The 14,877-nt window shown below is 38.0% G+C and overlaps 1 protein-coding gene across 4 annotated transcripts in view; it reads left to right on the top strand.

Moving 5' to 3' along the window:
• The window catches only part of kdm1b.L (lysine (K)-specific demethylase 1B L homeolog), a 29,360-nt gene extending 15,536 nt beyond the window's left edge, over nucleotides 1-13,824 (top strand). For 2 of the 4 annotated variants that reach the window (XM_041566305.1, XM_041566306.1), the window contains exons 10-21: nucleotides 550-726; nucleotides 3,441-3,542; nucleotides 4,497-4,634; nucleotides 6,168-6,339; nucleotides 6,447-6,574; nucleotides 8,435-8,566; nucleotides 9,248-9,322; nucleotides 10,288-10,404; nucleotides 11,003-11,128; nucleotides 11,896-12,018; nucleotides 12,865-13,017; nucleotides 13,442-13,824. In XM_041566305.1, coding sequence (XP_041422239.1) covers nucleotides 550-726; nucleotides 3,441-3,542; nucleotides 4,497-4,634; nucleotides 6,168-6,339; nucleotides 6,447-6,574; nucleotides 8,435-8,566; nucleotides 9,248-9,322; nucleotides 10,288-10,404; nucleotides 11,003-11,128; nucleotides 11,896-12,018; nucleotides 12,865-13,017; nucleotides 13,442-13,525 — 1,527 coding nt within the window. In that variant the 3' untranslated portion in view covers nucleotides 13,526-13,824. The remainder of the gene's footprint in view (nucleotides 1-549; nucleotides 727-3,440; nucleotides 3,543-4,496; nucleotides 4,635-6,167; nucleotides 6,340-6,446; nucleotides 6,575-8,434; nucleotides 8,567-9,247; nucleotides 9,323-10,287; nucleotides 10,405-11,002; nucleotides 11,129-11,895; nucleotides 12,019-12,864; nucleotides 13,018-13,441) is intronic. The other 2 variants (XM_018267808.2, XM_018267810.2) reach the window with 2 other exon arrangements.
• The last annotated feature ends 1,053 nt before the right edge of the window (nucleotides 13,825-14,877 follow it).

Raw genomic sequence — 14,877 nt, 5'->3', positions numbered from 1 at the left:
TCTTGAAAGTTTCAAGGTCCAGCTGGACCCAAAGTGTCTGAACTGGTTCATGTTGATGCCTTTCTAAAGAATAAAATCCTTACGTCCTGTAATTACAAACGTGCAGAGAGTTTGTAGTTTTAGGGTTAGTTCACACGAGGAGATTCGGGGAGATTTTGTCGCCTGGCGACTAATCGCCTCTTCTTCTGGGCAACAATCTCCCCAAACTGCCTCTGCCTGTCTTCCCATCCGCTATAATGAAAATTCGCCTGCGCTAAAGCACACGCGGCGCTTCGTTTTCCGAAGTCACCTGAAGTTTCCTCGTGAGGCAACTTTTGGCGACTACGGAAAACATAGCGATGCGTGTGCTTTAGCGCAGGCGACTTTTCATTATAGTCATGTGCAGTAGCTTTGATCAGGAGCTACATCATATAGCAGGTCTTAATTGGGTTTTAGTTTCCTTTCTAGTACTTTTAATTAAGATTATTTTTTGCATGTTTTATCTTCAGGAATGTTAAAGCAAGCAAACATTTTTCAAAACATGTTTGTTTTGTTATTTTCTCGTGACAGGAAGTGCTTACTGCACAGATTTGTGCTCATCATATAATGGTGCGGGGTCTGGTTCGAATCAGATGTGTGCAGGAGATGGAAAGGATTTTGTATTTCATGACCAGAAAAGGTCTGGTTAACACTGGAGTTTTATCTGTCTCACCAGGCCAGTACCTCCTTCCAAAGGAATACCACAATGTAGGTTATACTTGCAATCTTTTTTTTTCCATCAGATTTTGAATTGACTGTTGATTCTAACATTGATTCTATATGTTGCTCCAAAATGGCAGAACAGCTGTATTACCTGTTATTCTGTAACATTTCATACAAGGCAAGGAACAGATCTACATCCTCATGGAGGTTGAACCAGTCCTGGTGTTATGGTCCTTGCCAACATTATTAGGGAACCCCCAAGTAGTGGTCTTGCAATTCAGCCAAAATAAAAGTCAGACTTTTATTTTGGCTGACACGTGAGCATGGAATAGAATTTCGGGCAGCAATAGCACAAATTGGACAGAAGGCATAAACCTGAAATAAATATTTTTCTAAAAGAAATATTTTTTTTTCCCAGATCTGGCTCAAAGGATGTGAAATTTACTGAGGTTGGCTTGGACATTATTTTTAGAAATGTAAATTCTTCAAAATGTTAGTGCCCCAGCATTTCCTTGACATTGAGGCCACATCCTTTGGTATTTTAGAGGAACTTGGTCTGTTCTGCTATTGCATCCCAAAATCAAGCAGATAATTGTATGACTTGTCTAGTAACTGGTGGAGTCAAATCTACATGTTTGTTTAGTTTCCTAACTAGCATCTCAGTAGAGCTGCACCGTAACAACTTCTTTGTTGTGTGTTTTTCATTCAATTCTCAAAAATACATATACAGTAGTGTGAAAAACTATTTGCCCCCTTCCTGATTTCTTATTCTTTTGCATGTTTGTCACACTTAAATGTTTCTGCTCATCAAAAACCGTTAACTATTAGTCAAAGATAACATAATTGAACACAAAATGCAGTTTTTAAATGAAGGTTTACGTTATTATGGGAGAAAAAAAACTCCAAATCGACATGGGCCTGTGTGAAAAAGTGATTGCCCCCCTTGTTAAAAAATAACTTAACTGTGGTTTATCACACCTGAGTTCAATTTCAAAGGTTATAAAGCCATTTCTAAAGCTTTGGGACTCCAGCGAACCACAGTGAGAGCCATTATCCACAAATGGCAAAAACATGGAACAGTGGTGAACCTTCCAATAGAATATGGAGAAGCCGCACACCACACACTCCCAAAGGTTCTTATCCTGGTGCCCAGTGATAGAGGAATCGGCAGCCTCACAACAAGGGTAAGAAGAATTTCACCGGCACACAGGAATTGTAGTAGCAGGGCAAGCCCTTGCAATTTTATTATGCAGTAGTGCAACGTTTCGGGGTTACGCCCCTTTGTCAAGCATGCTTGACAAAGGGGCGTGACCCCGAAACGTTGCACTACTGCATAATAAAATTGCAAGGGCTTGCCCTGCTACTACAATTCCTGTGTGCCGGTGAAATTCTTCTTAACAGTGGTGAACCTTCCCAGGAGTGGCCGGCCGACCAAAATTACCCCAAGAGCGCAGAGACAACTCATCCGAGAGGCCACAAAAGACCCCAGGACAACATCTAAAGAACTGCAGGCCTCACTTGCCTCAATTAAGGTCAGTGTTCACGACTCCACCATAAGAAAGAGACTGGGCAAAAACGGCCTGCATGGCAGATTTCCAAGGCGCAAACCACTTTTAAGCAAAAAGAACATTAAGGCTCGTCTCAATTTTGCTAAAAAACATCTCAATGATTGCCATGACTTTTGGGAAAATACCTTGTGGACCGACGAGACAAAAGTTTAACTTTTTGGAAGGTGCGCGTCCCGTTACATCTGGCGTAAAAGTAACACAGCATTTCAGAAAAAGAACATCATACCAACAGTAAAATATGGTGGTGGTAGTCACAAATAATAGATATATACACGGTGGAGAGTATAGCCGGTCCTATAGCTGTCTCACTGGTGCTCCGTCCCAGCACCAAATTTTAGTAATATAATTTCACAAGAGTTGAGAACAAACAGGACGCTGAAGCAGAGTTACTGCTGGTGTGCAAATTTATTATCCACACAACATGTTTCGGACAGCATATGCCCTTTTTCATGGTGGTGGTAGTGTGATGGTCTGGGGTTGTTTTGCTGCTTCAGGACCTGGAAGACTTGCTGTGATAGATGGAACCATGAATTGTACTGTCTACCAAAAAATCCTGAAGGAGAATGTCCGGCCATCTGTTCGTAAACTCAAGCTGAAGCGATCTTGGGTGCTGCAGCAGGACAATGACCCAAAACACACCAACAAATCCACCTCTGAATGGCTGAAGAAAAACAAAATGAAGACTTTGGAGTGGCCTAGTCAAAGTCCTGACCTGAATCCTATTGAGATGTTGTGGCATGACCTTAAAAAGGCGGTTCATGCTAGAAAACCCTCAAATAAAGCTGAATTACAACAATTCTGCAAAGATGAGTGGGCCAAAATTCCTCCAGAGCGCTGTAAAAGACTCGTTGCAAGTTATCGCAAACGCTTGATTGCAGTTATTGCTGCTAAGGGTGGCCCAACCAGTTATTAGGTTTAGGGGGCAATTAATTTTTCACACAGGTTTGGATTTCTTTTCTCCCTAAATAATAAAAACCCTCATTTAAAAACTGCATTTTGTGTTTACTTGTGTTATCTTTGACTAATAGTTAAATGTGTTTGATGATCAGAAACATTTTGTGTGACAAACATGCAAAAGAATAAGAAATCAGGAAGGGGGCAAATAGTTTTTCACACCACTGTATTTTTTTATCAGTGTTGCATTTTGAATGCAACAATTCGTATTTTAAGATTTAATTTTTTTTCTTTCAGAAATCTGTTATAGTGATTGGGGCAGGCCCTGCTGGATTGGCAGCTGCTCGGCAGCTACATAATTTTGGGATCAAGGTTAGACAGTCGTTTAAGTGTTTACCGGTATATAATGTTCTTTAAAACATTTCTATATTCCCCCAATTTTTTTTTAAGAGATTAGTATATACTATGAGGAAGTACAGTAGAACCCTGATTTTACATTTTCCAGTGTACAACGTAGAATCCAGTGAGTAAAAAACTCCAGTATGGGACAGTGAAAGCATTGTCAGTACAGGGAAACCTTAAAATCCTGGAATGTAAAATAGAGGTTTTACTGTAAGGCTAGAACAAAGTATTTGCTAGTCAAGTGTCTTTGCTTCAGATGAGAAGTTCTGAGAAGATCTACAACAATAGACTTCTCTGAGATATTGTTGTGCTTCCATCATTTATCTGGCTCTATTTGTGGAACTGGCTATTGCCAGGAATGTATTTGGTTTCTCCAGTGACAAAGGGATGTTGCCAGAACAGCATCATTCAGTGTATGACAATAATGTCTAAATTGCCCCAGGTACATTATTAACATTTAACATAGGGGCACTTGAATCTGACTCTGCCTATTCTTGTATTAAAATAAACTACTTTTTAAATGTTAGCTTTGACTATATAATTTGAGGAAGTGCTACAAGTGGGGGCATACTTTTTAATAAAAAAAAGACATTTATCCACATCCCTATATATGCTTCATTATTACCAGCATGGCAAGTCTTGTTGACAATGAAACCTCTTAATAACCATCTACCACTAGCAGCAACAAATGTGTATCTTTAGTTGTAAATGCCTCTGTGTATATGATTTCTAGGCTGTCATCTGGCTGACTTTGGTTCTTTCAAGCCATGTAAAAAAAAAAGTTCAAGGCTTTGGTACTTGAGGTATTTATGATGACTTTTGGGTTTGTTCTAAGAGTACCATAAAAAACTAATTGCAATGTTTTCAGACTAGAAACTGCATAATAGTGTTAAGTTGATTAAGTTGTAGGTAATAAAATAAGTATTATTTTTATATTGTTTTTGTTCATAGGTCGTCGTTGTTGAAGCCAGAGATAGGATTGGAGGGCGTGTTTGGGATGAAAAGTCATTCAAAGGACTCAGTGTTGGAAAAGGAGCCCAAATTGTTAATGGCTGCATCAACAACCCCATAGCGATAATGTGTGAGCAAGTGGGTTTCTTTGGTAACAGTGTCCATTTAGAAATTAGAAAACACTGCTGACGTCTAACTGCCATTCCAGAGTCTGTACAAAAACATAAAGCTTGTAGCATTTTGGTTCATTTTACTGACTAGAATTGCTTCTAGAAACAGGAAATGCATGAATAAATTGTAATAGATGCAGTACTCTGGTACTTTTAAAGGTCCAAATTACACATATAACACTAGAAGTCCTAGTAATGTAGCCCTATCAGAAAATTGTTGTTTTTCTGCAGTTCAAATGTTAGCAACAAGAGGATTAACATAACTAGAGAAAGGTTGTTTGTTTACATTAGTATTTAATATACTCCAATCAATTTACAAAAAGTGAATTTATGCAATAAGATCTCTGAATGTCCTTAAACAACATATTAATGATGCTAAAAATGTGAGGTCACAGTAGATGTGGTGGCTTAGCTTTTATATTTTACACCATGGCTAATGTGAGCATAGGATCAATTCATCCAGCATCAGCAGCAAGGTCTAACTCATGCAGACAGGTATTTCCAGATGTGCTGTCCAGGCTTTTCTTCAGAGCAACAAAGTGGCAAGGTTAATGACCGGAACAAAGTGCTTCTTTTTGAAATTGTAAGATGACCAACAGAAATCATGGGTACAGCAAACTACATTCTGGATAATTCTAGTCAGAAGTGATCTTCATTGCAAGACATTGATGTAAAACGTTTGAGCTGTGAACATAAACCATAAGGATTGGGGTGCAGAAATATGACAGCAGGTGGTCTGGACCGTTGAGCCAAATTTGCATCAACAGAAGGCATTTTTTTCATGGAAGGGCTGGAGAATGCTACCTAGATAAATGCCCACAGGCAACAGTAAAACATTGTGGAGGTTCATTGCAGGTTTTGAGATGCACTTTTGCAAATGGAGTTGAGCAATTGAGGCAAATATATATCCATCTTGCAATATCATCAGTGATACATTAGATACATTAGATTGATCCCAAAAACTCAGCCAAATTCATAAAGAACAAGGAATCCTGCAACAGATTAATGTCATCCACAGTGCCCTGATCTAAACGTCATCAAGCCAGCCAGAAATTTCCAGCCGTGGGTTGATTTAGTGGTCATTTAATGCATGAAAGGTGTTCCTCCTTTGGGTTGGGATATCGCTGCTTTTGCTAAAAGTGCACCAATAGCCCTGGAAACAGTTGTAATTCCTCTGTAAGAAGAGAGGATACAGAATATTTGGCCTTTCTAAAGCAAAGCAATTCACTACAGACATTTTAAATGAACATTTAAAAGTTTTTTTATCAAGCATTAACCTGAGTACATTTTCCCAATCTTTTTTTTTTATTTACTAACAATCTGTAAAACTTGAAGTACTATCGTCATTATCAATTAAACCATCTGAATTTTACCCCATCTTGTTTTGTATGCCAATATGTTCTATTCCTTCAGATTTTTTCCTGCCTGTTGCTGATTTTAACCCACTGAGTGATGCCAAATCATATTTCTCTAACTGCTTTCATCATTTTGTTTGATAAAGATTGGGATTAAAATGAGGAAACTACGAGAAAAATGTGATCTGATTGAGGAAGGAGGGAGGCTAACGGACCCAGCAATTGACAAACGCATGGACTTTCATTTTAATGCCATATTAGATGTTGTTGCAGAATGGAGGAAAGATAAGACTCAGAATCAGGATGTACCACTAGGAGGTATTGTGGCCATGATATACTAGTGTTTTTTTTGTTGGAGCAAATCTTTGCACAGCCTCAAGTCAGAAATGCAGATTTTGTTCTACCCATGTATTTCTTATCTCTAGAAAAAATACAGGAAATTTGCAAAGCCTTTACTCAGGAATCAGGAATCCAGTTTGCAGATGTGGAGGAAAAGGTATTACAGTTTCATCTGGGCAATCTGGAATATGCTTGTGGCAGCAACCTCCATAAGGCAAGTGTAAAATGTGTTATCAAGTTTTCATGCAATTCCACATAGATCAGACAGAAACACATACATATCTCGTTTAAGTAGCTTGATGTTTTCATAGAGCATTCCTTCTTTGTGTGTGTGTGTGACTGCAAATATAAATACTTGATGCCATGCTGCTGTTTTTGGTAAGGTAGATATTAAAATGTGGTGGCACCCTTACTATTTAACACATAGGATATATCTAGATTAGATTAATTTTTCATCTATTAACGGTAAAAATATGTTTAACACAACCACAGACCTATATCACTCAGTGCCTATTTGTTGTTACGTTAATCAGTTGATGGAGATATCAGAATGTGCACTGCTTATATAGTTACACCTGGTTCTATTAGGAATACCTGACATATTGAATACATTGAGAACAATACTGTAGTGATGATGGGTATTTCCCAAGTGTTGACAAATAGGCAGGACATTGTTAAATTGGAAAGAGTTTGCAACCTGCCAAGGACTTGCATCTAGAGTAGCTTGTTAGGTGTACTTGTGGGTTAGGCAGTGTATTGATATAAAGAACATATTATAGAATTATCTGTGTTAGAATGATTGGTTTCTATGTAAGAACACTTACAGGTTTGATACTGAAGATAGCTATATTTGTAATCATTTCTGGACTGTTAAGACCCCCTACAAGTTTTATTGAAAATATGTGTGAGTTCATTCAGTTAAGCTTTTGCAGAAAATTTCATAAACTCTATCTGACCTGTCAGATATACAGGAAATGATAGTCCTTGTGTGCTGCAAGGACCAGTTCCCCCCTCTCACCTGTTGTGAAGCGATGGATTCTGGGACTTGAAGTCCCTCTGCTTTCCAGAGAATCTGTGCATCACCCACTATGGAAAGCAGTGGGAGTTAAACCCATCACTTCAGAATGGAGTGAGGGAGCTGTTGCATTACATTATGACCCTAAGGGATGTTGAGAAATAATTAATCTTGGTTTCCTTTCTGTCTGTGAAATCAGGTATGATATTACATTTATATTGATTTATGAAAGTTCAGGTAGTTTTTATGTACCTTTTCTACATAATCCCAACTGATTGAGCTCATGTCAGACAAAAAGGAGGTATATTTTCTCATTTATTAGATTCTGCATTCTGCTACCAAGTGGATCTTGCTGTGAAAACTCCCTGTGTAAATAGAATCACATTGCCACAAAACTACTGAAAATGATCCTGTCACTTGTCACTCCCCTCTAGATAAAGCACTAGAAATAAGGGGGTATGCTACTCTTTTGTCTGCATGTAGCATATTTATAGATGTTTAATGGTATTGTTGGCTATGAGCAACTCCAGCAGCCAGCCTGGTATTTCAACAGCCGAGAAAATTCCTATGTTAAAATGCATTGCCAAATTGATACAGACTGCTTGACATTGCCACTCCTTTCCGGAAATGGGAATTGTGTGATGACAAGCATGCCTTTTCATAGGTTCTTGCTCAAAAATTAAGAAATTAAAAAAATATATGTAATTTGTCTGTTGCGGGGCCCTGCAGAGACCTCCAGTCCCACCTGATCCATCTACACTCCTGATAGTAGACCCATTTCAAATACCTGACTGTAAAATAAAGAGCAGCATAGAAGGGCTGGTGGGTGCCATGTCTGGCTGTATTACCTTCTGGTACCTGGCGCTGATCATTGACCAAGAGTGTCCTTTTAAATTGAGATTTTTACTTTTGTTTCCAGTTGAAAACACGATCATGCTACCAACTTCATGGAGTGAGAGAGGGGAAATATTTTGGAGCATACAATACAAACTGTAGCTGATATGGTCTTAAATATGCACATTTTAAGATTTGCCTATCTTTTTTTATATCTTTCCATAGGTATCTGCTCGATCATGGGACCACAATGAATTTTTTGCCCAATTTGCAGGAGACCACACAATGTTAAATGCTGGATACTCTGTGATCATTGACAAACTTGCAGAAGGACTTGATATCCGCCTGAAGACACCTGTGAGTTTTAGTAATGTTAAAAGTTTCTGTATGTGGCTAAATTGAGCCTGTATATTTAAAGGAGAACTAAAACTCAACAAATAATTAGTCTAGACATGCCATACCTTGTGTTTTAAGCTTTTTACCAGCCCAGGGCCAAAGCTCTTAGCATTGAAGATTTCTGCCTCCCAACATGCCTCCAGTAGATCCTCATCTTTTTACAGAACATAGTGTGTGCTGAGGAACATGTCCTTAGGAAAAAACTATAGCAAAAAATTTTAAACTGTTAGGCTGGGGTTTAATGAGGCTATGACCACAAGATTCATGCAGACAAATACAAGAGGTTCTCTGCACTCAAACCATTATCAAAATGTATGGGACATTGAGATATTTTGTGCGTTAAGCTTCTAAAAATTCCCTCCCAGTAAACAAAAAATAAAATATATGTTTATTCATGTATTGCACTATATTTAAGCTGGCCTTCTATGTCAAAGTCATCCCTGGTCTGGCCAGTCCTACAGTCACTTTTCTACTGCTTTATCATACATTTTACCCAAGTTTTACCCGCAACTTGTTTTCAAGGCTGAAATTCCCAAATGGTTGCCCTTTTTATTGATCACCTTTGTGTTGCTTTTATTCACAATAGTCTCTCAAAGTAAATTATTACCGGGTATTTATAATCCTTTTTCTTTTTTCACACAGATCAGAAGTGTAGATTATACTAGCCAAGAAGTTCATATTACTGCAGCGGATGGGCAGACATTTACTGCACAAAAGGTTATAATCTAAATATGTCCCAGCTTTTGCTCTGTCATGTAGAGATTTGGCACTGAACATTGTCCTGTAGTAAGTCTCTGCTACAAAGAGCCTCCAAGAATTGTTTATGGTAAAATGTATTGTATTTGTGACGATTATCTTAAAAGACCCGCATTGGAAATGTTTTGTTTTTCGTGACTTACTATTTCAGAGCAACTGTTCTTTGCTTATTTGTTTATTTTTTATTTTTTATTTCTCTTTCTCACTCCCTACCTTTGCAGTGCATGTATATACTATTCAATAATGTCCTGCTTCTCATTTATGACCTCTGGAAGGTCTAACTGTATTCCATTGATATAGATGCCTGATCTTTAATAAAAACAAGTTGATAAAAAAAAAAGACCAGCATTGACAAATTTTGCTCTAAGCTGGAGATTTTTGCCTGAAAATGTGTCAGTCTGTCTGACATGTAATCCTACTCAACCAATGCCAGTCATTGGGCATGTTTTTGGAAACTTTGGCACCATTTGGGCTACTTAAAAATACTGCATTTAGAGTGCCGAAAATCTCCCAGCGTGTCCTAGCCCTGGGCATACAGCAGTAAGAGTGAGTTGCTGCATTTTTTTCAATCTCAAAATCTGTCTCATTTTTGCTCCCCTGCAAATCTTTTTTTATGGGCCCCCTGTAAATTGGAAGCAGGTTTGGGCCCCCTGTAAAACAGAAGCAGACTTGTGCCCCCCGCTCCCATGGGGTCTTCATCCAGTGCTCAGGCCAATGATCATCTCTTGCACTGACAGTTTTCAAGACTTTTGGTTATAATTAGCCTTATTATTAGGTGGTGACTGATGGGTTGGGGTGGTGTTTTTTTAATGGATAATGACATAAGGGTTGTCCTCACCAATCTGTCGGGCCTTTAATAAGGCACACCTTAACTTAGCTTTTTCCATATCTGACACATTTTTTAGTTAATGCTGATTTCTCTGCAGGCTTTGGTTACAGTACCCTTGGCTCTGCTACAGAAAGGAGCCATTCAGTTTAACCCTCCTCTGTCAGAGAAAAAGGTCAAAGCCATTCACAGCTTAGGTGCAGGAGTCATTGAAAAGGTAAGGTACTTTCTATTTAATATTTTTTTGTCAAAACATTGTTTCAGAAAAACCCAAGAGCAACACATTATTTAACCTTGCTTATGCAAATGTTTTTCTTTAAAGAAAGGTTATCCAAAATAAAAAACACTAAGAGATCCACCCATGAAACCTTAAGGGTCAGGGCACACGCTCAGATTCAGGGCGATTGTTTGCCTCACGAGGACATTTCGGGCGACTTCGGAAAATGAAGTGCTCCGAGTGCCATCCCGCTGGCGAATTACATTCTAGCCGCAGGTTGGCAGTTTGGGGTGATTAGTCGCCCCGAAGAAGAGGAGATTTGTCACCTGGCGACTAATCTCCCGAATCTGAGCGTGTGCCCTGACCCTAAAAGGGATGTCCACCTTTTGCAAAGTCCAACCAAGGTTGGCAGCACTTTGCAAAATAATTACTTTTCCAGTAACAATAGTTTAAATGCCCTATTTTCTTGGGTATGTGTTTACCCAATAAGTACACAGCAGCAAGTAGAGATCAGTTCACTTATTACACATTTCTGCATTTAGTTTTTCCTTCACTGGACCTTAAAATTCAAGTCTGTAACTTTGTTGTTCTTTTGCAGATTGCCTTGCAGTTTCCGTATAGGTTCTGGGATAATAAAATCCAAGGAGCTGATTTCTTTGGCCATATCCCACCAAACTGTAGTAAACGTGGGCTCTTTGGAGTGTTCTATGATATGGACCCACAGGTATGAACAATGTTGGCAAAAATATTTATTAAGTGTGGCATCTCAATGGAGACATCACCTGCACATTTAATTACCCATTGGGAATCTGATAGTGAGTTGCTGAACCAAATGCAGGGAATTAGCAGTATAAAAGTACTAATGTCTTTGAGACAACTAAATGCAAATTTAAAGTAAATTGCAAACAAGAAGATAAAGTAATTGTAAAGTTCTTGGTCAATATTGTTTAGATGGTGATTTCAAACTGTATATAGCAAGGGTGCTGCTCTGTACATTATGTATTTTAACACTACAGTGACTTTTTCAGACAGATGTTACCACAGTATTGTGTTGGTGTAATATTTTGGCACCTGTTCTTGCCTAGTCTAGACATTTGGATCGACCCAGATACATACTGATGTTAGGTTGGGAGAAAAAAAAACAAACTATAATACACATTTGTTCATTGTACGGAAACCATCAAAAACCTGTGTAACGTACCCCCAACTCTAAGCATATAGAGAGGTGTGTGTAAATATAAAATAATACATGTAAGAATTTCTTTTGATCCCCCACCCATGTACCACATTTCCTACTGGCAAGAACACAAGAAAAACTCCCAACATTATATGATTTAACCACTCCAGTAAAGGTGACCATACCTTGGTTTGAGTTGGCAACACAGCTAGTGGGTTAGTAATGAGCCATCTGCAAGTGTTTAAAATCCATGTTCTTTGATTTGCTACTTCATTGCCTTAATACTTAGTAATTTTACTCCATTTTAATGACAGGGCAAACATGCTGTCTTGATGTCTGTCATTACTGGTGATGCTGCGACTTCTATACAAGACTTGGATGATAAACAAGTGGTGAAACAGTGTATGGTGATCCTTAGAGAGCTCTTCAAAGAACAGGTAAAACAAATGTAAAAGATTATGTGATACATAATATATTTAATGTGAATATAAAGTATTTAGAAAAAGAAAAGACTGTGATATTTATACATGTTGTGGATCCAAATTTCAGGGTTCTCTTATAACATCAGCATGTAGTTTTTTATCTTTCTGTTCAAAGTGCCAATAACTTAACCCATATGCATGTTACCCATAAGTTTGTTTTCATTTGATTTTCAGGCCACTATTGCTTAAAGGAGAAACAAACCCTTAATAAAAAAAAACCCTACCCTACATAGACCCCCCATCCCCCTAGCCTAGCTGCCCCCCGGGAAAATGCCCATAACTCTTTACTTACCCCAGATTCTGTCCACTGGAGTTCACTGGTGCCATCTTCAGCCGCTTCAGTAATCTTCGGAATGAGACCATCGCTTCGTCAATTTTCTCGAGTTTAGTCACATGTGCAGTTGTCACGGAACAGAAAATTGTTCCAACTCAACTTGAGCCAATTCGCCGGTCTCAATTCGAAGATTACTGAAGAGAAGAAGATGGCATCTGTGAACTCCGCTGGAAAGAATCTGCACAGAGGGGTAAGTAAAGAGTTCGTAGCATTTGCCCGGGGGTCAGCTAGGCTGGGGGGAGAGGAGGGAGGGGGTCTATATATGTTAGGGGGTAGTGTTTTTTTCTATTAAGGGTTTGTTTCTCCTTTAAAATACTAGTGCGTGATATCTGTTTATTCTAATTAGTGACCATTTATTGTTGGTAAATAAAGCAGTGTGTTTTAGGAAAAAGCAATTTACATATAGACAGTACATACATACATTTACATATAGACAGTTTACTTACAGTGTCTTTCTAAAAATGCAGGAGGTACCAACGCCAATCAAATACTTTGTCACACACTGGGCAAAAGACCCATGGGCACATATGGCTTACAGTTTTGTGAAGACTGGTGGAAGTGGGGAAGCTTATGACATCCTAGCAGAGGATATACAAGGCAAAATTTTCTTTGCTGGCGAGGTAAGATTATCTAAATCTGACATGTTACTTGTAGCTAATGCACCATGTGGTGGCCACTTTTTACTATATGAGTTCCAAGACCGTTCACTTAGACTCCCACTATTGCAGGGCTGTTCAAATGCACCTGACCCTCCAATAAATGTATATGACCCCCAGCATGCCCGATATAATTGCAGGCCACATTGTAGGACATCACTTGCTTGGCACTTGGCAATTTCTATGACAATAAGCGTGTGACTGACCTGCTTTTAAATACATATGCACTTTTAAAATGTGTAATCACTGTATATGAATTCAACAACCATGATGGCTGAGGGTAAAAAATATCACATTCATTTTTATTTAACTCATGATGAACTCTATGCATATAATCCAATAAATGCTTTAACATTCATGCCAGTTGTTTCTCCCTTTTTTCAAACAGGCCACAAATCGTCATTTCCCACAAACTGTAACTGGCGCTTACCTAAGTGGTGTTCGAGAAGCCAGCAAAATAACCACCTTCTGAACAACAAGGGTTTTTATCCCTGTATTTTTGTATAGTTTTGAAAGCAAACAAAGGGGCTACAATTTTTTTCTATTCGTTCATCTGCAAAATTTTACAACAAACTCAGCTTTGGTAATTTAGCTAAAAAATCAGCTGATGCATTCTGACCTCTACAGTTGAGGCCTTGGTGTTTACATGGGGATGTTTTACTATAATATACTCGTATTTGTATTGAGTATTAGACGGTATACAAAAATGGTTAGCTGGTGTTGGCTAAAGACTTAGCTTTCCCCACCTAGTAGTGTCCAAATTATCAGCTTGTCCATAAAATATCATATTCTGTCTTCTTCATCAGTATATCTGAAGTATACAGCAGTGTATATTAACTGTATAATGGGATCTAAAAGATATGCGTTTCCTAAGATAAGGATATGGCCAAAGAGGAATACAAGTCAGTAAGTGAGGATTTATGCTTAATCAAAATATAGGACATTTACGTTTGCATGCAATGTTGCTACACTGTAGGATGTCGTGAAAGAGTTACAGACTAGTTTCAAGGTCCCATGTCCAGGAAGATTCATTCCAATTGACTTGATTGCACATTACTCACAAGTATTTAATCATCTGAAATGACAGTGGGGCTTGCATACACATAGGCATTGAACCCCATAAATATCTATAACAATATTCTGCCAGCTATGTTCCTTATGAAAGTAGCAAGGAAAGTTGGGCAAGGGTTCATATTTTGTATTGGCTTTTTAATAATGGCTTTAAAAATAAAATGATACATTGGTCCTGTAGTAGAGAAAATTGCAATGTGACATTATGTTGGATAGGCTTTCATCCAATGGATAAGAGTAATTCTCACCAGAAATAATCTGCTTTATTACTTACATATTTGTAAGTATCATTGTGCATTTGTGTCTCATTCCAATATCCTATAATTTATTATATTTGTTACCTTATAGTTTACGTGTTAAGGAACTATATGAGTAAACCTATGCAGATAAATGTTTAAATTAAACTGTTTATTTTATTTTCTTGTAAATGGAAATCTGCTCATTTTCTTCAGTTATTGTCAATCCTGTCCACCAGGTTTACTTTCCAACCAATTTCTTCCTATTCTCTGTAGAGCAAAAGGTTTGTAAATCTTTTATTTGAATATCAGGCATGAATAATTTAATGGCAAACTGGTCTTTTTTTTTTTTTTTTTTTTAAATAAAAGGCTTATCGCAAAAAGGTCTTGCATTGTTTTCATTTAATGTTTTTCAAATAGTATAAACATATAGATTAACAAAAGGAAAGAGAGAAAAGAAATCTGATATTAACCTGCGAAGAAAGTTAAGTTAAGTAGTGACAGTGCATCTAGGTCA

The sequence above is a fragment of the Xenopus laevis genome, chromosome 6L, assembly GCF_017654675.1.
Source record: "Xenopus laevis strain J_2021 chromosome 6L, Xenopus_laevis_v10.1, whole genome shotgun sequence".
In the NCBI taxonomy this organism is placed as follows: domain Eukaryota; kingdom Metazoa; phylum Chordata; class Amphibia; order Anura; family Pipidae; genus Xenopus; species Xenopus laevis.
This window is presented reverse-complemented; position numbering and strand designations above follow the sequence as displayed.